Below are 23,364 nucleotides of genomic sequence, written 5' to 3'. Positions count from 1 at the left end.
AATGGGGTGGTTTATTAGAAATTGGAGCTATATATGGGTTTCCTCCTGGGCTGCCAAGATTTAGAAATGGTTTCTATAGAAAGACACTGCTGATGAGACTTGCCTGTCATAAAGTTGCAGGAATTGCTTTGAAAGTTGAATGAACAGTCGAGTAGCATCGTACCTGCATTTAACTTGTGCAAATTCAAGTGTGCGTACTCAGTAAAATAAAAATGGAGTGAAAGGAGAAGCAATTGTTTAAAGCTGTGGCCGATTCTGCCCGCCATTCCACCTTCTGGGTAATGTCCCAGAGTGAGTGTGACATGGTAGAATGAATCTGCTATTCTCTTAATCATCTCCATTCCCGTGTGTCTCTTGTAGTATAATTTTAGACAGTTCGTATTTTCAGACTTGAAGGTATTTTTTGACTATATGTGATTTTCACGGTATGTGCCAACTTCAGGACTTAACCTTTGAATAAGATGTGACTTGACTGTTTAAGCAGGTGACTTATTTTATTTATTTGCTAAATTTCTACCCTGCTTTATCTCCCTGAAGGGCATTCAGAGCAACTTAGATTGCTCATTAGGTTATCTTAGGGCAGTTGGATTTTTTACTTGGTTTAAGGATGCAGTTTTTCATTGTCTGTCACAATCCAGACCAATAGAAGTTACCTAGTGAATTTTAAGAATAAGCAAACAAACAAAAAATCTAGCTCTTCTGAAAAGGGGAAATTATGTTTGCCTTCGTACACACCTCATGTTTCATTATGATGTGACTGAAGGCATGACTTTGTGCATGACAGTGCAGTGCTAATGGAACGATGTAGGGTCTGCCATGGGCAACAGACATTATTCTTGTTTCTGTTCTTGTTCGTTTGGTTTACTATCTGCCACTGCGTGTTGAAATGACTGGAGTATGTTCTGGGTCAAAAGCTTCATCAATGGCAGGGGAGCAGTAGTGGCATTAATAAAGAAACTAGTAACCCTGGAATATATTCAGTCCTAGGTGAGTCCTCAAAAAGGGGGGGGGGAAGTCCTACAATAAAATGGCTACAAAAGAATTATCTAGATAATCGTGTGCATTGGTATCGCTAGGGGATGCAGAGAGTGTGGGCCATACCAGGTGATACACACGGGGGGGGGGGAGGTACAGTTGTTGACAGTAGACACTACTATGAGCCAAAATTTTCAAAATCTTGGTATTTTCAAATAATACCTTCATGTTATATATCATTTGATGCGTAATTTCATGCAGAATGCAGTGAAAGAAACGGCATTGAAATATCTCTATTCTATCAAACATTATAGCAAAAAAAACCAACAACCCAGTGGAGCGGGGCAATGGTTCATCATCATGCCCACCGCCCAGGGTGTTGCCCTGCTCACTGCATGGTAGGAGGTCCATCGTGGGGGTGATGTGTTCTGTTCTGGACCAGGTGACTCAGACCCTCGAGATGCCACTATGTGTAGGTGTCTACGATTATACTGTCTTAAAAAATAATAATAAGCTCAGTTTTGATTGTGTGTACATTCTTAGATTCTGTCCTTAAGAGAACAAATCTGTTTTAAAACACACAAACACACACACGCGCGCAAAGATTTTTGTGAACAGTTTAGAGCTGCATGATATGTAGTCTCTTTTTGAAAAGAGAAAAATGCATGAAAGCATCTTACCTGGGTTTAATCACCTTCTCTGGTGACAGACTCCTTTTCTTCAAACCTTCCTTTTTCCTTCTCTATTTCTTAAGACGGGTTTATCAGACAATTAATGTACTACTAATGAAGGAGATGCCCGGAAAGAGTTATGAGGTGTGTTGAGGGAATGTTCCTGCTTATTATGAGTCTCTTATAAAATGGTGGTTGTGGGTTGTGGTTTCTATGGCGATAAAGCCACTAGTTGATGTTCTGAAAGTGGTGATCTATTTTGTCGCTTCTGTGCCTGTTTCTTGATGTTCTTGGAAATCCCTTTGAAAAGTTAAGACAGAAAGCACAGAGTTTAATCATCTTGAACAGCTTGAATAGTCTTGAACATTTTAGGAACTTATCAAAATATTGTCAGGGGTAGTGTTGTGCGCAAGTGGATCTGCTTTGGAGAACTGATGTAAACGTTGTGGAAATGCACTACACATTATCATACTGACTGCAATTTTTTCATTAGGATTTGAAGAGGCTCTGTAGAACTAGACAGGTAGACATGAGTGAGTTCTTCAACATGATAATCACACCAAAAGCATATTGCTTGTATTTTGTAATTTAATCATATGGATAATCAGCAATTGAATCACCATACTACCATTGATCAATTTTCCAAAAATGTTAATTAAAGAAAGGGAAATGGTACATTGCATGGAATGGGAGGGGGTCTTTGTATGTCTGCCCTGATTTCATGCTGTCTTGAAGTAACCTTCAGGGTTCAAGAGCATTTTCAGGAATTTTTAATTAGAAACTACTAGGGTCCTTCTTTTTCTTCTTTCTTTTTTCAGAATGTCTTATAGTTGGCTGTTTAATTTTTAATTGAACTATTTCCACAATTGGGAATAAAAACTGGGAAAGGTGACAAGGCATTATCCAACATTTGTTTGCAAGTTGTTGACATTTTGTGCTGCCTGGCTATATACGAGTTTCTTGTGCATGCAAGATTGAATTTATTGGTAAGATAATTATCTTTGAGCCAGAAAGGCGAAATATAAATTATTTGCCTTTCCTCCTTCAAACTAGAGGTGCCCAAGGCATCTTATAAATTGCTAACCGTAATGCAATAATAAACTAAATCAAACAATAAACATTTTAAAAATCCACACACAAAAATGTAACTAACGATCCTGCACTAAAATATAAAAATAGAGTTCTTCTATGCAGCAGACAAATGACAAGCTCACTGAAAAAAGTGGACTTTTCAGTTGGTACTGGAACACCAACAAAGCAGGGAGTGCCACAATCTGGACACTGTAATGAAAAAGACCCTCTTATTTGTCCTCGCCAGCTATTTCTCAGAAGACAAAGTGATGTGCAGAAAAGTCTGAGATGTCAACCTTTTAAAGTAGTGTCATATTTAGCAGGGTGGAGCAAGAGTATCATCACCCCAGCATGGTGACTTCCCCAGCTGCTGTCACTAGTGTCTCTTCAGCATCTTTTGAGATGGTGAGCCCTTTAGCAACCATTTGTTTAGCAACAAATGCTTTAGGAAGCATTTGTTGATATATCTTTCTATGTAAACTACTTTGTGAACTATATTTTGCTGAACATAAAAATGGTATATATTATTATTATTATTATTATTATTATTATTATTAATAATAATAATAATAATAATAATAATAATAATAACAGTATTTATATACCGCTTTTCAACCAAAAGTTCACAAAGCGGTTTACAGAGAAAAATCAAATAACTAAATGGCTCCTGTCCCAAAAGGGCTCACAATCTAAAAAGATGCAAATGAATACCAGCAGACAGCCACTAGTTCAGACAGTGCTGGGGTGAGATGGGCCAGTTACTCTCCCCCTGCTTAAAAAAGGAGCACCCACTTGAAAAAGTACTTCTTACCCAATTAGCAGGGGTATATACATGTTCGTATTATCAGGCAGATTCCTACGGGGAGGAGAGTGGCCCTTTGGGTACCATGATTGAAAGCCTAAGCTTAGGGCCTTTGTTTTTGTATATAGGTAATGAATCTATATTAAAATTATGTCTGAGTAAATTCATTATTCATTCATGTTAAAAAAATAATAATAAATTCAGTTCCATAATAAGTTAAAAAGAGCTTTGAAACAATGGTTTGCTGCTAATGGGAAAGAGAATAGTCTTGGAGGGCTGCTCTTTACGGAGTGTGTTTTTTTTAAAGAACTTCCCTTTTTGAACATAAACCTACTCTCTATCTGCAGTATGTGTATTTATAGATGTACAGAAATTAAAAAACAAAGTTTTATGCAGGGCTTTTTTTGTAATGGAATGCACCGGAACCTTTTTTCCCCCCTCCTCTCTGCCCCCACCTTTTTTTCCCCCCTGCCTGCACCACCCCGCCCCCTTTTTTTCCCTTCTCCTTGCCCCCACCTTTTTTCACCTGCCTGCACCACCCTGCTCTGCACTGCTGGCTAGGGAGGGATTCGAACCTCCAACCTTGTGCTCCACAGCCCAGCACTCTCTCCATTAGGCTATAGGAAAGTCTGTTATCAAAGTGTTCAGAACTAATATATAAAGTCTTCAGCCCAGCTGGTGGCTATCAGTGCCTCAAGTATTAGTTCCAAACACTTTGAATCTAAGACCTCTGGTGGCTCAGTGGTTAAATTATAGATCTGTGGAGCTGGAGGCCTGGGGTTCAAATCCCACTGAGGAATAATTTTTTTTTTTTTTAAGGTGGGAAGGTGCTCCATGGCTGCAAAATATAAAGGTTGGTTGCTAGTTGCCAAAAGGGGGGCCAGTTGAGGCTGCAAAACTCCTCAAAGTTCAGTCCCAGGCAGGCTCTTTTTTTAACTTTTTTTTTTTTTTTTTTTTAAGTTCCAGTTAGGACTTAACCCACAGTTAAGCTCCTGGAGTGAGCCCCTTGCTGGAGGCTGTGGGTTAAGTCCTACCTGGGACTTAAAAAAAAAAAAGTTAAAAAAAGAGCCTGCCTGGGACTGAACTTTGAGGAGTTTTGCAGCCTCAGCTGGCCCCCCTTTTGGCAACTAGCAACCAACCTTTATATTTTGCAGCCATGGAGCACCTTCCCACCTTAAAAAAAAAATTATTCCTCAGTGGGATTTGAACCCCAGGCCTCCAGCTCCACAGATCTATAATTTAACCACTGAGCCACCAGAGGTCTTAAGTTCAAAGTGTTTGGAACTAACACTTGAGGCACTGATGGCCACCAGCTGGGCTGAAGACCTTATATATTTGTTCTGAACACTTTAACTACTGTATAGGCTTTCCTATAGCCCAATGGAGAGAGTTTCCTATAGCCCAATGGAGCACCTCCCCACCTAAAAAAAAATGGGGTGATTCACTCCAGCTGTGGCAGGAGTGCTTTTGCTACCAGGGATCTCACACGGGATGGACGTGTGTGTGTGTGTGCGTGTGCGCGCGCATGTATAAAAAATGGTTTAAAAATAAATAAATAAATAAAAAGTTGTGAGTTCCTGCACCTATTTTTTTACAAAAAAAGCACTGGTTTTATGCATTTAGCCCAGGAGTGTCAAACATAAGGCCCACAGGCTGAATGTGGCCCCCGAAACAATTTGTCTGACCCCCATTATAATTGGGCACTCCCAGCTTGATAATTGGGTTCTCGCATATCTTGAAATTATGATCAAGATTTGCAGATTTTCTCTTCTGTCCTTTGCAGCTAATGAGTTTCTATGTGAGAACTAAGTGCTTATTTCTGGCCAGCATTTGCCTAATGATGTCACTTCCTACTTAATGTGGCTTAATGATGTCACTTCCGACTTTCGGCAGAATGCTAGCTTTGGTCCTCTGTATGAAACTAGTTTGACATCCCTTGTTTAGCCCATCCAAAGTTAAGCACTGAGAAGTCCTATGGGCAAGTTAAGTATATGCTCAAATCTTCTTTACTGTGAAGTTTTTACTTTGACTGGATTGAGCCAGAAAGCACTGAAAATATTTCTTCTCTTATGGAGCTGGATCCTGGAAAGGGCTACTTTGGGTCCAAGATGTGCATGTTGTTGTTTTTTATTGCTCTAATTTGCTGAAATAATAAAATTGCATTATTTTATGTGAAATTGGAACATATAATTTAAAGGGTAGATCACTTGGCAAGTGTATTGGATAGCTAGCTAGAAAGTTCCTCTGTGAACTAACAAATTGTTCCTGCCAAATGGAGCTTGCGTAGTCTGTGGTACAAACTACCTAAAGGTATTTTATAAATGAATTATATCACCAATTTACAACAATATTCCTCTGAGACGCATAAAATCACCTCCTATCACATCTCCTATTTTTAGATGTGGCATTGAGGTAGTCTTCAATGACTTGCCAGCAAAAATACAACAGAACACATGAACTGTCTTTCACTGCTATTTGACAAGTGTTGGGCCGTGTAGAAATTCATAAGTACTGTTACTAGAGCCTCTTGGACATCTGTTGTGTTTCGCACAGATAAACTAGAGATCAGAATTCATCCCCTTCTGAAATTTGGCTCTGATCTGTGGAAAAATTAGTGAGATTGTGTTTTCCACTACATTATAAGTATGGTAGTGCCTGTAGGGTTAGGTCCGGGGGGGGGGGCAGGGAGGAGGGAAGGAAGCATTCTATCATTGAAAGCCCTACACACTCTTTTCCTCATAAAATTGAAGACTTGCACCCAAATTTCCAGTTTTGGGATTGAGGAATTAGGTAATAAGCCCCACTATCCTATCAAATCTGGTGCAAATTCATTGAGAAATGAGGAGTTTATAGCAGTTTAAAGTTTTTCCAAGTTTGAAAAATCATGTACACAGTTTATGACCAAAATTTACTTCGACTTTTTTCTTGAGGTTTATCTCCTTGAACATTTTTTTTCTTTTCAAAAATTCAAGATTTTTCTGCTTTTTTGTAATTTTGAAGAATATCTATCAAACTATAGGTGGAGCCTATTTATCCGCATTAGTTCCGTTCCGTGAGTCGGCATGATTAACAAAAAAAACATGTTGTGCTAAATTCCACAGAGTTACACAAATACACTGCAGCCTGACACTTCCGGATGGAAGGAAACTAAGGCAGCTGTTATCAATCCCCTCCCCTGTACTCAGCCCTCCCCGTTGCCAGCTGTCCCGCTGAGCTTTTAAGAGTCCAGCCCTATGCATTTCTACTCAGAAGTAAGCCCCATTGTAGTCAATGGGGTTTACTCCCAGGAAAGTGTGGAGAGGATTGTAAGCTAAATCACATGCTTTGTTTGCTGGGAAGGCTTTCGGCTGGAGCAGGAGAGCCTGCAGCATCTTGGGGGGGGGGTAATTTGGCAAACACTCCCTGGGTTTTTTAAAGCAATCCCCTCTGTTGCTACCACACCTGCCCCTGTGTGAGTGAGAGAAAGAAAGAGCAAGCGAGCTTCACCTTGCTTGCACATATTCTGGCTGCAGAGATTTTCGGGGGCCCCCTTCCCCTCTTCAGCCTCTTTGCTGGCTCAGAGGCTCCAGGAGTGTTACTGTTCCTTTGCAAGGGGAGCCTCTTCCAGGACTCCAGGGCTATTTCCCTGTCTGGGCGAGGCGGAGCCTTTTTGCAGTGTTTTGGGCTGCCTGGAAATGGAGCAAGAAGCCAGTGCAGGGCAAAGGAGGCAAAGGTGTGTGTGACTTTCAGTTCCCCCACCCTGTTCTTGTTGAGACAAATCCACAGATAAAAAATCCATGGATAAATAGGCTGCACCTGTATTTTTTTATTGTCTTGTAATAACTAGTAGGGTACATTTGGATGCCATAACATTCTGTCAGAGGTTTTGAAGGTGTTGTCTTGCTGTCAGCAAACTTGACTGCTGCTTCAGTTTGTCTTAGTTCTTTAAAAAAAAAAAAGTTTGCTTGTAAAATCAGTGTCATTCCTAAAATTTCATACAGATAAACTAGAAATCAGAATTCTCCCTCTTCCCAAATTTGGTCCTGCTCTGTGGAGAAATCAGTGAGATACACATTTGCCAAACTCATCCACATTTTTATTCATTAAAGCAGAACTGCTTTTTCAATTTTCCTGAAATTTTGCATCAAAGTGAGAAGTTGATCTTCTTAACCTCCCCAAGTTTGGTCCTGATGTGTTCAGTAATTTTAGTAATTACAGTAGTTTCAGTAATTACAGTAATTTCACACTCATCTAGTAGACACCTTTACTACTCATTTCTTGCAAGAGGAAAAAATTGAGTTTTCAGGGGGTGGGATGTTCTCTAGGGGGAAAGATTTTTATTTTTTTAATCTTAATAGGGCTTACTGTTGAGTAGACATGCATAAGAGTGGAATGACAGAGGGAACACTTGAAAATCCCTAGGGAAGAGTATGATTTTTTTTTTTCATTTTCTTTGTCTTCCTGTTTCAAATTAAGGAGAAGATCAACCCATACTGGGATTGTATCTGATTATTTTCCCTTAAGTTGCTTATAAGTGCTTCCGAGAAATCAGAGTTGGTCCTGCTTTGTGCATGTCCTCTACTTCCTGATACTGGACCACAGATACAATCTGCATACACAGCATGGTATTTCCAGTCATTTTTAGTAAAAGACTATTGTATTGGCAACCTTCAGTCTCGAAAGACTATGGTATCGCGCTCTGAAAGGTGGTTCTGGCACAGCGTCTAGTGTGGCTGAAAAGGCCAATCCGGGAGTGACAATCCCTTCCACACCAGGAGCAAGTGCAGTCTGTCCCTGGTCTGTCTCCCTGGCTATGGGCCTTCCTTCTTTGCCTCTTAGCCTCAGACTGTTGGCAAAGTGTCTCTTCAAACTGGGAAAGGCCATGCTGCACAGCCTGCCTCCAAGCGGGCCGCTCAGAGGCCAGGGTTTCCCACTTGTTGAGGTCCATCCCTAAGGCCTTCAGATCCCTCTTGCAGATGTCCTTGTATCGCAGCTGTGGTCTACCTGTAGGGCGCTTTCCTTGCACGAGTTCTCCATAGAGGAGATCCTTTGGGATCCAGCCATCATCCATTCTCACGACATGACCAAGCCAACGCAGGCGTCTCTGTTTCAGCAGTGAATACATGCTAGGGATTCCAGCACGTTCCAGGACTGTGTTGTTTGGAACTTTGTCCTGCCAGGTGATGTCGAGGATGCGTCGGAGGCAGCGCATGTGGAAAGCATGTGGAAAGCGCATGTGGAAAGCGCATGTGGAAAGCGCATAGTAAAAGACTATGTATATTGAAAGTGTAAAATGTTTGCTTAGACATTCTGTAGTAACAGGTGGCAGTTAAGGGGGGCAGTGTATGTAGAAGAGATGCTAATGTGGAGATGCATTGCACACACATTGATCAGGTGGGTGGAGAAGTTCAATTGTAGAATTGCTGTCTGGGTGAGTCTCTCTCCAGCCCAATGATGAACTGAAAGACCAAGGCAGAGCATGAGTACATGGAGCGTAATTTGCAAAGCAAGCATAATATAGGGTACTGTACAAAGTCTTCAATGCTTATATAGACAACCACCTTAACTTCCAGTTCCTTATTATTATTATTATTATTATTATTATTATTATTATTATTATTATTAACAGTATTTATGTACCGCTTTTCAACTAAAAGTTCACAAAGCGGTTTACAGAGAAAAATCAAATAACTAAATGGCTCCCTGTCCCAAAAGGGCTCACAATCTAAAAAGATGCAAATGAATACCAGCAGACAGCCACTAGAACAGACAATGCTGGGGTGAGGTGGGCCAGTTACTCTCCCCCTGCTAAAAAAAGGAGCACCCACTTGAAAAAGTGCCTCTTACCCAATTAGCAGGGGTAATTTGGAGGGCTTTTTGGAGCATGAAATTGTAAGCAGTTTAATTCATTGTAAGGTTTTTTGATACTTTAATATAGATAAATACATGAATAAGTCAGTATATTGGAGCTGGTGGGGAATTTTTGTGTATCTGCTGCTATGTTTCAGACAAATTTAAAAAAATGGAGAGTAGAGATCAACAATTCTAAAACTTACTTCCTCTATTTAAGTGTTCTTCAATAAATTATGTCAGTATAGAATCCTGCAAAGAGTGTGTGTTCTTGAATTCTTTAGGTACAGTCTATAACTCTTTCAATGTGGAAACAATCAGATTTTTATTTCCATCTGTAGTCCATCATTTGTCCTCAAACATCTATGAAAGGGCTGTTTGCCTCACAATTTGAAAAGCTTGTATCCAAAGGTAAGCATTGCCTCCCTGGGGTATGTACTTTTGGGATAAGAAGTCTCTCTGGGTCTTCTTGATTTTGTTTGTATATGTTTTAACCCTAATCAGGGATGAGTTATAGCCTCCCCCCACCTGCCCCAGTTTATATGCTCAAACTCTGTTTCTTGAGGGTACTTTCATTTCATTTTCATTTTTTAAATGTTGGAAGGAAAAATACACAGTTTCACACCATGTCTAGTTTGGACTTTAATATCTTTGCATTTTATTTTATGTAGTGTGTTGTATGTAGAATACTACATTTCCAATCCCCTTTCAGTGATTTCAGAAACTTTCAGTCCTAGGACAAGAATGATTAAACAGTCCTGGGGATATCAAGGAGGTTTTTTTCTGAACTTTTTTGTAGTTGAGATTGTGTGAGTATCTACGGGGGATTATTTTGAGCTACGGAATATTGCCTTTATATAGATCAATATCACAAATGCAAAGTGGGATCCCTAAGGCATTCTAAAAGATTCCTCCAACAGCCGCCCCGCTTCCCTTTATGGAGGGTCTGCCAATTAAGAGCCCAATCCTGAGCTCGGCATCATGGCTCCGTGCCGCCAAGCACTGATGCAAACGTGCCGTAAGGCACGTTTGCCAGCCTCACCGCTGGGCTCCCGCCAATGCTAGCTGGCCAGTGCTGTGCTAGCTTGGGGCAGTCGCCCAGCTTCCGTGGCTTGGTGGTTTCCCAGACCGCCAAGCAGTGGCACGGTAAGTGGGGACGGGGTTGGGGAGGAGGCATTCTGGGGAGGGGGGAGACCAGTGGGGGGCGGAGAGAGGGAGGGGAGGAGGCATGATGGGGAGGTGTGATGTGGGGAGGGGGTGGGCTGGAGGCGTGCCTGGGGAGGAATGGGAGGCGGGTCTACGGAGCTCCACAGGATCCAAGGCGCTCGTGTAGGGCTGCGCAGCCTACACGATTGCCTTTACCTTTTGGCGGTAAAGTGAGTAGCCCCATTGCAGGGCTACTTACCTTACTCGGGGGAAGGGGACGAAAGTGCCGAGGCGCCTCCCGTGGCAGCCCTTCTTGGTGCTGCTAAGCCTGTGTGCAGTTCAGGATTGGGCTGTAAGTCATTCTTCTATGGTTTTCTTTCAGTAGTGGGCTAAAATAATATTTCTCCTTGTAACTTCACTGTGAAGATTAAACATGCTTTTTGCATGCCTGTGGTTGCACATGCATGCAGGTTGTCTGAGGTATGGGCGGCTACATTGGCACTTTTACACAGGTGTGCTTTTGTGCAGGTGTGATAGCATTGTGTTGGCTATTTCAAGGTATGTATGTTCTGGTTTCCTTACAGACTTCTGACATGGAACCAGTACACATGGAACCTCATCTTTCCTATAATGCTGGTGTTTCACATTACAGAGTGCTTTTCAGCCAGTAGATCCTCCAGAGTGTCTTGGGCATCAGATAAATCAAGTCACATGGTACAGATTTCATGGGAATTCTTTAACATCAAAAGAATGCCACCACAGGAGAGAATGATAGACTTGGGTGTGGGAAGTCTGGCATGGAATTAGTTATGTATGAATCTCTGCCCACTGTGGAGCCTTATAGTTCTCTCTCTGCATGATGCAAAATTTGTTCACCTAATAGTTGCTACTGTGTGAGAGGGTGCTAAGGTCAAATTTATTGTTATCATCGCCATATGACCAAGATCTTTGTGCATGATGCAGCTGCATTCTGGTTTGTATAATTCTTTCCTGGAGATTATCCTAGGGCACTTTACTTCCAAAAGTGATTTGCCATGTGATATCTACTCTAACGTTTTGAAGAACAGCTACGTTTGAGAGCACGGCTTGGGAAAAATAAAATCATAGATTTCTAAGAATGTGAGACTTTATCAATGCTACAGTTAGCGAAAGGGCCTTATTCTTCTTTATTCATCCTATTTTGGACCTTTGTTTTTCAGATAACAGGCTTGTCAACTTGTCCAAGCAGAATAATAATAAGACTTTCTAATTGCACTGTGTGTCACATCCACCTTGGTGTACATTTTTTAAAAAAAGTTTGTTGCTGGAAAAACCATAAAATAGATTAATCTTGAGACTAAAGGAATGTTTTTAATATACTGAGAAATACAGTAATATGTTCCACTGTTAACCTAGGCAACAGTGTAGTGTTTGCATTTTCTGTATTGGAACGACAACCACTCAGTTATAACAGGCTGCTTTTTATGGACAAATTCACCCCCAACTGGAGAATGACTTGCACAAAGGCTCATAAAATAAACCACAAATGGAAAACATCACTGGATGGTATTTAAAATAGCATGGTCTTTTTTTGTCTTGGGGAGAGAGAGAGAGAGAATTCTGGGGGGGGGGGTGTGACTTTATTGATAATGGTGCCTTTACTGTCAAGAAAAACCAGGATTCAGGTAGTGTAGCTCTGCTTTGCTATGGAAGTCTAAGATATGCTGCCATCTTCTTTGTTCTGTCTTATGGGTCTGAGGCAGTTGTGACTCTTTTTGTCCTAGGCATATGTTAGCAAATAGCCCATGTTGGACCACGAATCATTCCCTTCCTTATTGCTTCTCTCTGATTCTGTCCTCTTTACTTGCCCCACCTTTCTTGATACTGTAGGTTGTTCTACCCCGATGTCACGGTAGGCTTCTGTTAACATGGAACTACAACTTCTCAGATTCCCATTGATGTGGTTGTTCAAGGTTTCACAGAAGGGCTTGTCAGTCTTTGCACAGGAATCTTACTCTTTAGGAGATCATTGAAGCCATTACGCTGAACACCAGTGTCACTCTGAACATCAGTGTCCGTGAAATTAATTCTTTTCATTTATGGCAGCATGTCATGTTCTGTCAACTGATGTACATCTCTCCATTGGCTGAGTGAGCATGGAGCCCCAAGTTGGAACGAGGCAAATGATGTTCATTGCTTACATTTAAGATCATGAACATAGCTACAAGCTGATGTTTTCCTCTGCAAGCTTACATTTGTAGGAGAGGTTATCCTGTAAGAGTAAGGTAAGGGCAACCATGCCATTAGACAACCTTCGTTATTCGCTCGAGGCAGAATATTCCTGTGGCACGCTGTTATAATAAGCTTTTGCTACTGAATGCAAATATGCTTCTACTGCTTTAAGGGACAGCAGAGTTGAAGGCAGGATAAAGGCAAGATGTGACTACAAAGGAATATACCATTTTGCATCTTTTAGTGCTCCTCCATAGAAAATCTTCCCTGTATATGAAAAGTGAACCTGTTGGAGACAAGGGTAATGTATAGATTGGACTTATAGAAGGGTAATGTATAGATAGAAAAGCTCCTCACAGGATAGTCAGTCTTTTCTAAAAACAAACAACCTTGGATTAATTTGAAGGCCTGGAGGCACTTGGATTCAGTGCTTGAAGTTCCCAAGATCCAAATGTAAGGTATCTTTCACTTGGACAGATTTCACGGACTTGTCTCTGACTGCAAGGCTACTTAATAATGTAGTGAGACTTCAGTGTTGCCACATGGTTCTGTTTCATTAAAAATTTGCAAGAGATTGGAGTGGTTTAAAAGTGTTTCTGATTTAGAATTTTCCACTGCCAGACTTGGTGTGTCATAGCAGTTACTTGCAGATAATTTATTCCCTCTCTTTTTTCTAGAGTGATGGTCTCCTATTTCTGAATTGTCCTTGGATCCTGTCCAGAAAAATATGGTAGTTGGTGGGCAAGTGACATTTAGTTTATACGTCTCAGTTTCTGCTCTTCAATCCCAGCAAAGAACTGACGCAACTGCAAAGGATGCAGGGCCATAAAGGAATTGCATTGCTTTGTATTTGAAAGATACTAAATCAATTTAAGAGTTACAGTGGCTGCTGCTTAATAAAAATCCTTTATACGTTATTACCTGCCAGTGAATTCTGGGGAAGGCTTCAGTTTAGTGGCAGTCACTTTCTGTCTCTGTCCGAATCATTGCCAAAATGCTTAGCTTTTCTGGCTTTTTAATGACATCATACATTCTCCTTTTATTCCACATTGACTTTCCCTCCATTGTTCCCTTACTGACCTTCACAGAGAGAGAATTCACATATACACACTTGTCATTTGATTATTAGAGCCTCAAGTTGCATCAGTGTAAGTCTGCCCTCACTGATAAAATGCCGAAGACAGAATTCTCTTAAAATGTCAGTTGCAGAGCTTTGCAATGGAAATAGTTCACACATTTTGCTGCATGTGATTGAGTGAAAATGCTTATGTGAATCATTTTTCATTTCTCAATGGTAGAAATGCTAGCCTGCTGTTATGAGACACCAGTTCTGTTCAGCTGACTAAAACACAATAGTCAATATGTAGGAAAGGCAATTTGTTCCCACCACCATCTATGTGGTGGTTAGTTCTTTCTACAGAAACTACATGTGTAGGTGCTCTCTTCATGACTGGGAAAGGTGGTGGGGTATTGCATTTTGTGATACAGGTGGTACATTGGTATCAACGGGGGATCCATTCTTGAACCCCTCCCCCAAGATACCAAAATCTGTGAATAATCAAATCCATATGTCTCCCTACCTGCTGTCTTCCAAATGCAGAGGCCCTTCTGAGGGCCAGGGAGGCTGTGCACGGACTCCCAGACCTTCAAGAGGCCCTCTAAAGCCTGTAAAGCCAAAAATCGTCACTTCTGGTTTCCAGCTGACAACCTGAAGTACCAAATTTTGGCCTTCCGGAGGACTTAGAGGGCCTCCTGAGGGTTGGGAATGCCGCTCACAGCCTCCCTGGCCCTCAGAAGGGCCTCTAAATGTGACCGGAGCAGAGGACAGCAGATGAGAAGAGCCGCGAGTTCGAAACCCACGGTGAGGTAAAATCGTAGGTCCCAAATCCTTAGATAAAGAGGCTCCATTTAAATTTCAGATTGCACACACAGAGCCTACTGAGCAAAACGGTTATTACACTATATTTATTTATTTATTTATTTGAAAAATTTGTAGCCTTCCTTTCCCATGCTGAAGCAAATGCCCAAGGCAGCTTACAAAGCTCCAAAATAAAATGTACATTATATTGCAACTATATCATAGTAAACAAATTAAAACAGAACAAAAAACCCAACTCACGTTGTCGAGCCATTGGGGGAGGGCCACAAATTAGGCCAGGGAGGCAGTCAAGCCATTGCATTATGACAGAGGTGCAGAGAGCAAGCACCCATCTTCTGGGAAGGACAATCCTGTGCTCTGAGACGTGTAATATGTGCACATTGGGGAGATCGGCTATGAGTGCAAGGATCTAAGTGGACTGGCTCGTGACCTAGCTGAGTGGATTGGCATGAAATAAAGATGAGGAAGATGGCAATATAGGTGCAGCATGAAACGCTTTATTTAAATATGCAATAAAAGGGAAGGAATAAAAAAGATACACAGTGTTACATTCACACTCATGGCTTAAGTCCTATATGGTAGTAAATGGCAGGCAGATTAAGAGAAATAGGAAATTGTTATGAGAAGGGGAATGCATTAAGACACAAAATGGAGGAGGGGAGGAATGGTATATGAAATGGGGAGGAGTATGGAGTTGATAAAGGAATTGAAACGCTACGTAGCTGAGATGCAGATGATCTCTGGAGGGGGTGAAAAAACTGAAAAGCATTTGATAAATTAGCCCAGAGGGTCTAGGCCAGTGATTTTCAACCTTTTTCATCTCATGGCACACTGACAAGGCACTAAAATTGTCAAGACACACCTTCAGGTTTTTGATGATTGACAGGGCACACCATGTTGCTGGTGGGGGGCTCACATCCCCCATTGACCCTACTGATAAATGACCGCTCTTCAAATTCCTGTGGCACACCTCTGGACCACTTGTGGCACACCAATGTGCCATGGCACAGTGGTTGAAAATGTCTGGTCTCGGCAGTAGCCCCAGCTTGTTTCAGGGAAGAAAAGAAGGCAAGGGAGGCGAGATTGCTCACGGACAAGGAAAGCAATTCAGCAGGTGAAAAAGTACACAACACTCGGGGAAAGGGTGCAGGAGTAAAAGAAGGCTAGAAAGAAAAAGTGAGCAATCTAATACTTGTCTAAGGGGCCAGCAGGCACAGTAGTTTTTGGATCCTGGAGGTAATGAAGGTACTTAGCATAGCACCATTGGGTCATGCTCAACATAGGACAGAGGAGAGTATAGCAACCAAATGGGCAAACACACAAGAGGTATGTGATCAGTCTTCTTATAGACAAAATTCCCATAGGGCATGTTAGGCGCAATTGTAGGCTGAGCTTGTACTGGAGCATTATATTGTTTCTTGGTGGCTCTTGATTGTCTATCCCCAAGGTGATAGTAGTCTCCTGTTGCGTATCCCTCTACAGCAGTGGTTTTCAAACTGGGGCATTGGCCTTTGCCCCCTTAAGGGGCGGGGGCAGGGAGGAGGCAGGATTGCGTCACTCAGGGGGCTGCAGGGACTGGGATGTTCTCACCAGTCTCTGCAGCAGCATTCCCGGGGTCCCGCATTCCCTACAGCGAGTGTCTGTAGGGCTCCCCATGCCTTCAAAAATGAAAGTGAAGCTATTGCTGCACTTTCACTTTTAGAAGGCTGGGGAGCCCTGCAGGTGTTTGCACAGGGCTCCGTGTACCCCAGGGAGACTGCAGCAGGGACCGGTGAGTACATCCCAGTCCCTGCAGCCCCCCTGAGTGACACGATCCTGGGGATTGCATTGCTGCTTCCCTCCCACCCCCACTGCTGCTCTCCCCTCCCCCACAAGGACTTACTGTGATTTTCAAACCCCCTGAGAGTTTGAAAACTGCAGCCCTACAGGATGCAGCGGGGGGGGGGGGCTTTTTAATTGCTCAAGTGACCTTCTTCTTGATTAGCATAAAGGTTGGATTTCTAATGAAGTTGGTGGGGCAGGGGCAGTGTGGTCTTTTGTGACCACAAATATACTGTTTTCCTTAAAGCCAGGAGGCTTCCTTGTTGGAGCATTATTTGTAATCTGAACAGGTTGACCAAGGAAGGTGCAGCTTGTCATGGAGTTTTCCAAAGCAAAACTTGAAGGGAGAGAGACATTACCCCAGTGAACCAAAGTCTGGCCTTTTATCCAATGGTCTGTGGGACCTGATGCTTCCTTTGCATTCGCCCTAGCAAATCAACCTAAGATTGGTCATGGTCAGTACCATGTACACTAATGTGTTAGGTCATATTCTGTTTCCCAGTCTGATTGACTGAACAGGGCTCATACATATGATTGTTGTGTACTGCAGTTACACTGAGAATATTATGCAATATTTTAGGGATTTTATAACGTAAGACATATTTAGAGAACAGGGTTACTTTCTGGCTAATTCAAGGATGACACTCCATTGTGTAATAAACCCAACTCTGTATGCTACTAACAGCTGACCTAAGCATAGATAGTACAATCCCACAGATTTGTTTCACTAGTTCTGATTCCATTAGTCAACCTCTCTCGGAGTGTCTAAAACAGTGGTTCCCAAAGTCATGGGTCGTGACCCACTATTGGGAGCCAAACCACTCCTTTATGGGGAGTGGCCCAGGAATGGGTCCCCAACAGCGCCACAGTGATCACAGCGCTGCAGGGACCCAGAGAAATCCCCATGTACCTTGGGCATCCTGCAGCCCCCCAGGGGATTCTGAAGGCTTGCAGCTGCCTCCACAACCCTCTGCGCAGCTGCAATGAGCTCCAGTCTGCTGTCAGAGCTCACTTTGCACAAACTGGAAGTGAATTCCAATAGAAGGTCAGAGCTCATTGCAGCTGCATGGAGGGTCATGCAGGTGGCTGCAAGCCTCTAGGACCCACCGGGAGGCTGCAGGATGCTCCCAGGGACCCGCAGTGTCATGATTGCTGTGGTGCTGTCGGGCAACCCCCTGGTCCTACCCTACCCCTGCAACAACTTAGAGTGGTTCCAAGTCTGAGTAAGACTTTGGGAAATGCTGGTCTAAAAGATACACTTCTGGTTTAACATCTGATTAGATTTGGAAAATCCTGCCACAGAGGCCAGAAGCTGTGCTGAATAGATCTTGATGGAGAAAATGTATGAAAAAATGAAAGGCTGTGGAATAACAAAGCAATACCACTCTGAATACATTTTGCTAAGGCAGGCATTATAAGTTTTGTCTCATCGATGTACGTGCTGAAAATACTGGTGTTTGAGAGCGTTGAGAGTTTGAGAGCATTGTGACCACATCTGATGCAGAGATCTTTAATGATGGGGCTTCCCCCTAAATCTTGCTTTTTTTTTTCTTTTTCCCCTTCTCCTGCAGCAAAAGCCAAATCTAAATGTGGCTCCACCTTTTTCCCCTGTGCAAATGGAATTCACTGTATCATTGGTCGCTTCCGATGCAATGGTTTTGAAGATTGTCCTGATGGCAGTGATGAAGAAAACTGCAGTAAGTATCCCTCTCTGCTTGCACATAGAGCAGTGTTTCTCAAACTGTAGGTTGGAACCCACTAGGTGGGTCACGAGCCTATTTCAGGTGGGTCCCCATTTATTTCAATATTTTATTTTTAATAGATCAGTCTTGATGCTACCATGGGATGTGACTGCATTTGGGGAAATGTGACAGACCTGTACTTTTAACAAGCTATATATATTCTTTTAACAATGGAACTTACTCCTGGGTAAGTGTGGGTAGGATTGCATCCTAAAATTTTCCTGCTTGATGATATCACTTTCGGTCATGATATCACTTCCAGTGGGTCCTGACAGATTCTTCTTCTAAAAAGTGGGTCCTGGTGCTAAATGTCTGAGAACTGCTGATGTAGAGAAATAGTCCTGTCCCACCCCTTTTGTAAACAAATAATTAATTCCCCCTCTGCTGTTGCACTGGACACAACACACCATGATTAGATTTGTCATGTTCCTTCCCTCTTTTCATTTTGGAGCTCTCTGAAAACTTATTCTCTCAGGCTTTTTCAAATTATGTTTCATTTCTGATTTTCTCTAACTTCTCCGTTGTAGTGTTTTTATTATTTTATTTGGTTTAAGGCTTGTTTTTAGTGCCTTTATTGTATTTCAGTGTTACCCGAAGAGCTGGCATGGGAGAATTTTTAATAAATATTTCCTCTTAAAGACCCAGTGGGACCAACCCTTCATCTAACTTCTAGAGAAAAATATGGACAAAATGAAGTACACAGGTCCATTTGATTAAAAAAAGAGAGAGAGACTCTTGGACAGGGTGTTGATCAGTGTTCTCTGATACCCCTCCCTTTAAAACCTCTCTGCCCCTCAAAGAGAAAAGTCTAAGAGAGAAATAGCTCCCATTTCATAGTTATAAAGATTTATTGTAAAAGAATAGCTATAAAAGTAATACACACAAAAAAATACTCTCAGGATATGGAGATTACACGCAGGGGATGGATTGTGAAAGGTTGTAGTCTGTTGAGACAACCACAATACGAATACAAAGAGGAGGTTACACAATTACAGTTATTCAGTGGAAACAGGAGGTATGTTGAAAGGCTGCATAAGGGGACTACATTGGGACTACATGCCAAGGTATGTTGGCATGAAATGGCCAACAGAGTTCAAGATGGATTTTGAGGCTTGACGAGAATTATCAGGACAAAGAACATGCAAAGTTTATAAAGCAGTGTTTATCAAATTGTGGGTTGGGACCCAGCAGGTGGGTCACGAGCTGGTTTATGGTGGGTCTCTATCCATTTCAATGTGTATTTTATTTTTTAATATGTTAGACTTGATGCTACCATGGTATGTGACTGCATTTGCAGAACGTTACAGAGCTGTACTTTTAACAGGATACTCTGTATATGCCTTTAAGAATAATAGTCAATGGGGCTTACTCCCAGGTAAGTGTGGATAGGATTGCAACATTTGAGATGTTTGGAGAATTTTTTTTTAGCAGATCAGCAACTATTTCGGATGGTTAGGAAGGGTCTTTATTTTAAATAAATGTTTCAATTTATACTTATTGTAAACTTTTAATTTACTTATTTAATTGATATGATTTTATTGTATGGAGCGTGTTAAATGTTCCCGCTTGATGATGTCACTTCCAGCCACGACATCACTTTCAGTTTAATGACAACACTTCCAGTGGGTCCTGACAGATTGTCATTCTAAAAAGTGGGTCCCAGTTCTAAAATGTTTGAGAACCATTGTTATAAAGCATATGGATTCACAGCAAAATGTAATGCTGTCATCAGCTGATTTGTCTTACCTTGTACAGTATGTACTGCCCATGATTAAAGATGAGGGTATAATACAATAGAAAATAAGAGAAAATTGTACAAGAAAATCACCACATGTAGCAGCAAGATAGGTTAGCTGCGTCAAGTCACTTTGAGGATGCATGGGATATAAATGTTCTTCAGTAAATAAATAAAGCAAAGGCAGGAAGCAAGCTGGAAGAAAGAACAATAAAGGTGCTGATGAGATTGTAGACTTTGTAAGGGCTACTGCAGTGAAATCACCTTCATGTTTCTTCTGGTTTGGAAAGAAAGGGAAAAACTCTGCTACAGAACACTTTACTTATGGCATGCTGTGTCTCAATCAATGAGGGAACCGGAAAAAGGAGCTCCTCACTGCTGCTGGGGCAAGTGAAGGGTGTTTTGGGGGGAGTGGAAATCTGGTAGAGAGGATTGGTAAGGTGGGACTGAGCTCTGGCTCAGAAGCTATGTTCCTTGGAAGCCAGTGGGACGTTGTCCCTCCTTTGTGGGTGGAATTTAGAACCTCTAAAACGTATTTCCGAACTCAAAACCAGAGAACTTCAGAGGCATCTCTAGCATAGTGCTGATTTCTTAAGCCCAGGTTCAAAGCTAAAGTCACTGTTGCTTTCTGCTTACATGTGTCAGCACTTGACTTTGTTAGCACTGCAGAACTGTCCTGAAGCAGGCTGACATTTTGTAATTTGAAACTTGTCTCTACATACAAGTGAATTTTAGCATTTCTGTAGAACCCTGGTTATATAGGCCAAGAGGCTTATCTCTATAGAAACTTGGCTTTAAAATACTTTGTAGTGTTCCAAGTTTACAAGGCATGTTTCTTTGTAGTGGTTCTATTTTAAATACTAAGATCAGAATTGGGCAGCTGGTGAACAGGTGGAGTTTGAAATGTGAATTTCTAGAGCTTTGACTTGTTTTACATGAGAAATTCACATGAAGTGCCTACTGCTCCAAGTGTTTTTTTTCCCGCTCCTGAAAAATTTAATTCACTTTTGGCACATTGAGACCTCGGTGATTATGCAGATGGACAATTTTTTCCTGAATTTTTTTTGGTCTTCTTTCTTGTCCTTTCTGTTTTGTGTCTTATGCTTTACTCTTAATTTTAAGAGCCTGTGTCATGTTCCTTGACCTTGTCAATAAAAATATTAGTCCTGCGGAGTCAGTGGAAGCATGAAAGAACAAGATGGCTCTTTTCTGCCTTCTGCATCAGTAGTACTGAATGCAGCCTTTGGCTGACAGGACTGTTACCATTGAGGTTGATGACGGAGATGGAAAAGTCCCAGCTGGATGTTCAGTTGCCTGGTGATGCTTGTCAGGGAGCCAGTAGAAAGAATGTAGTTCACTCCATGCAATCGAGTAGTGCTAAAACGGTGGCAACCAAACTCTGTTATCATCAAAAGCCATTCAAATTCAAAATCTGTTTAAATATCATTTGTGCCTCTTTGGTAGAGGTGTTTCAAAACAGATTTATTTTACTCAGAAGTAAGCTCATTGTGTTCAGTAAGACTTAGGGCCAAATCCTATCCAATTTTCCAGTGCTGGTGCAAATGTACCGAGCAGGCATGCGCTGCATCCTGTGGTGGGGAGGCAATCATGAGGGCCTCCTCCAAGTTAGATAACATTTGTTCCCTTTCCTCAAGCTGCATTTCAGCTGCACTGGCACTCAAACGTTGGATGGGATTGGGCCCTTAGGCTATAATTTTCTCTTACTCATAGGAAACAAACATCTCTACTTACTCTGTGTGTGAGAATTACTTTTACCAAAATTGTTGAAAGTGGCTGAATAGTAACCTGTTTACCTGTATTGTTGCTTAGGGGTGGGAGGTGGGTTTGAGCAAGCCAATCCCAGCGGCAGTACTATGCTGACCCAGGAAGAAAGTTGCTTGGACTCAGTTGTAGTTTTTGAGAAGATTACTGTATTGTCATTGCAGGACAAGAACTTCAACTTCCATCACCTTGTCCCAGTTAGCTTAGTGTAGCAGAGAAGTGGGGGGGGGGGGAATCTTGCATGCACAGCAGACTTTATTTTTTGTCATGCTGTATGTGAGGACCTTTGGGGGGGGGAAATGAAGGCTTTTCCCCCACTGCTGCTAGAAGAGGTGCAGAGGAGGTGAAGTTGGATAGGAGGAATAGCAGGGATGAAATAATATTTTTATGAAGGTGCTACTTGAGGCACAATTTAACATCTTCCAGTTTTGGGGGGGGGGGGAAGAAGATGAATTGTGCTCAAACTGGTACAATTTGAGATTCAGTTATTCCCTCTTGAGTCAAAGTATGTTTTAGAATAATCCAATTGGTTCCATAATACTTATCTTCTGTTTTGTGATAACTTGGTCTCAGTCTTTATCCTGTTTGCCGTTTTGTGGAAAAATGGATTTTTAATTTCTGCCCTGGCCTATCGCTTGCATTTGCATGCATCAATAAAGTGCAGAGCTAGCAATTTTTAGGAGGATTGTGTGAATACTAAATTCCCAGTTTCTGTGCATAAATTACATGCGCCCACTGTTTATCATTCTTGGTTTCTTTATTTCAATTCTATACATATGCTCTTTAAAGGACCTTTTTGTTTAGTTGGCCTGAAAACAGAGGAAATCCGCAGAGTCTGAGAACTATAATCCCTATTGTAATTGTTACCAGAAATGCTCTGAAGCTGATCATGCAGCTAAAGGACATTGTCAACCCACTTTCCTGAGGCTGTTCAAGTTTAATAAACTTGGAGTATTATGCTTGGTTTCATTGATTTCATTAGGAGGAGCTAGAGAAAATTCAGCAAGAAATGACTGGATAAAGTTTCCCCAGAAGATAGATAAGCAGTGAAAGTACATATGCTGAGTGACAAACAGACAAGGACATTGTACAGAGGCTTGCTGTATAGATCCTGCAGTCCCTGTCACACCGCCACAATCCTTTTGTGGTGATGAGGACAGTTGCTAGATCCACCTGTTAGCATGCTAATGGTCATTTTGTTGAAGCAGCTGTCACGCCAGCGATTGTGTGGATTGGCATCTTAGGCCTTGAGCCATTGTGCATATAAATAAGTGCTATGCCTATGCATATAAATGCATATAACCTATGCATATAAATAAGTGCTCATGCAAATAGTTATGAGTGAAATTTGACTGGCTGCAGTTATATCTGCATCAACTCCCTGCATTCGCCACAAGATACATTGCTTTGGGTATAAAGGGTAGTTTGTATTGTACCCACTGGTCCCATGTTCAAAATTCATCCTACATCAATAGAGAAAACATACATCTGTTCTGTAGCCTCTTAGTCACTACCACAGTAAACTGGGTAGTTTTCTGAGGTGCCACGTTACTTCTCCTTTTTTATTGCTACATCCTGGCAAATGGAATTAGTAGGCATGGTTTTATTTTTTCTGGGGCAAATGATCGACCCCAGGAATACATGAACATAATTTAGCTTTCATCATCAATCTATGTATGTCCCTTCTGTTTCTGTTTTAA

The 23,364-nt window shown here is 41.7% G+C and overlaps 1 protein-coding gene across 2 annotated transcripts in view; it reads left to right on the top strand.

Annotated features, from left to right (window-relative positions):
- Nucleotides 1-23,364, top strand: part of LDLRAD3 (low density lipoprotein receptor class A domain containing 3) — a 206,045-nt gene that overhangs the window by 79,923 nt on the left and 102,758 nt on the right. For both annotated transcript variants that reach the window (XM_066635423.1, XM_066635432.1), the window contains exon 3: nucleotides 17,977-18,102. In XM_066635423.1, coding sequence (XP_066491520.1) covers nucleotides 17,977-18,102 — 126 coding nt within the window. The remainder of the gene's footprint in view (nucleotides 1-17,976; nucleotides 18,103-23,364) is intronic.

This window comes from Tiliqua scincoides, chromosome 1 (genome assembly GCF_035046505.1).
Source record: "Tiliqua scincoides isolate rTilSci1 chromosome 1, rTilSci1.hap2, whole genome shotgun sequence".
NCBI classification, from domain to species: Eukaryota; Metazoa; Chordata; class Lepidosauria; order Squamata; family Scincidae; genus Tiliqua; species Tiliqua scincoides.
Note: the sequence above shows the minus strand (reverse complement) of the source record. Positions and strands in the feature narration are given on the sequence as shown.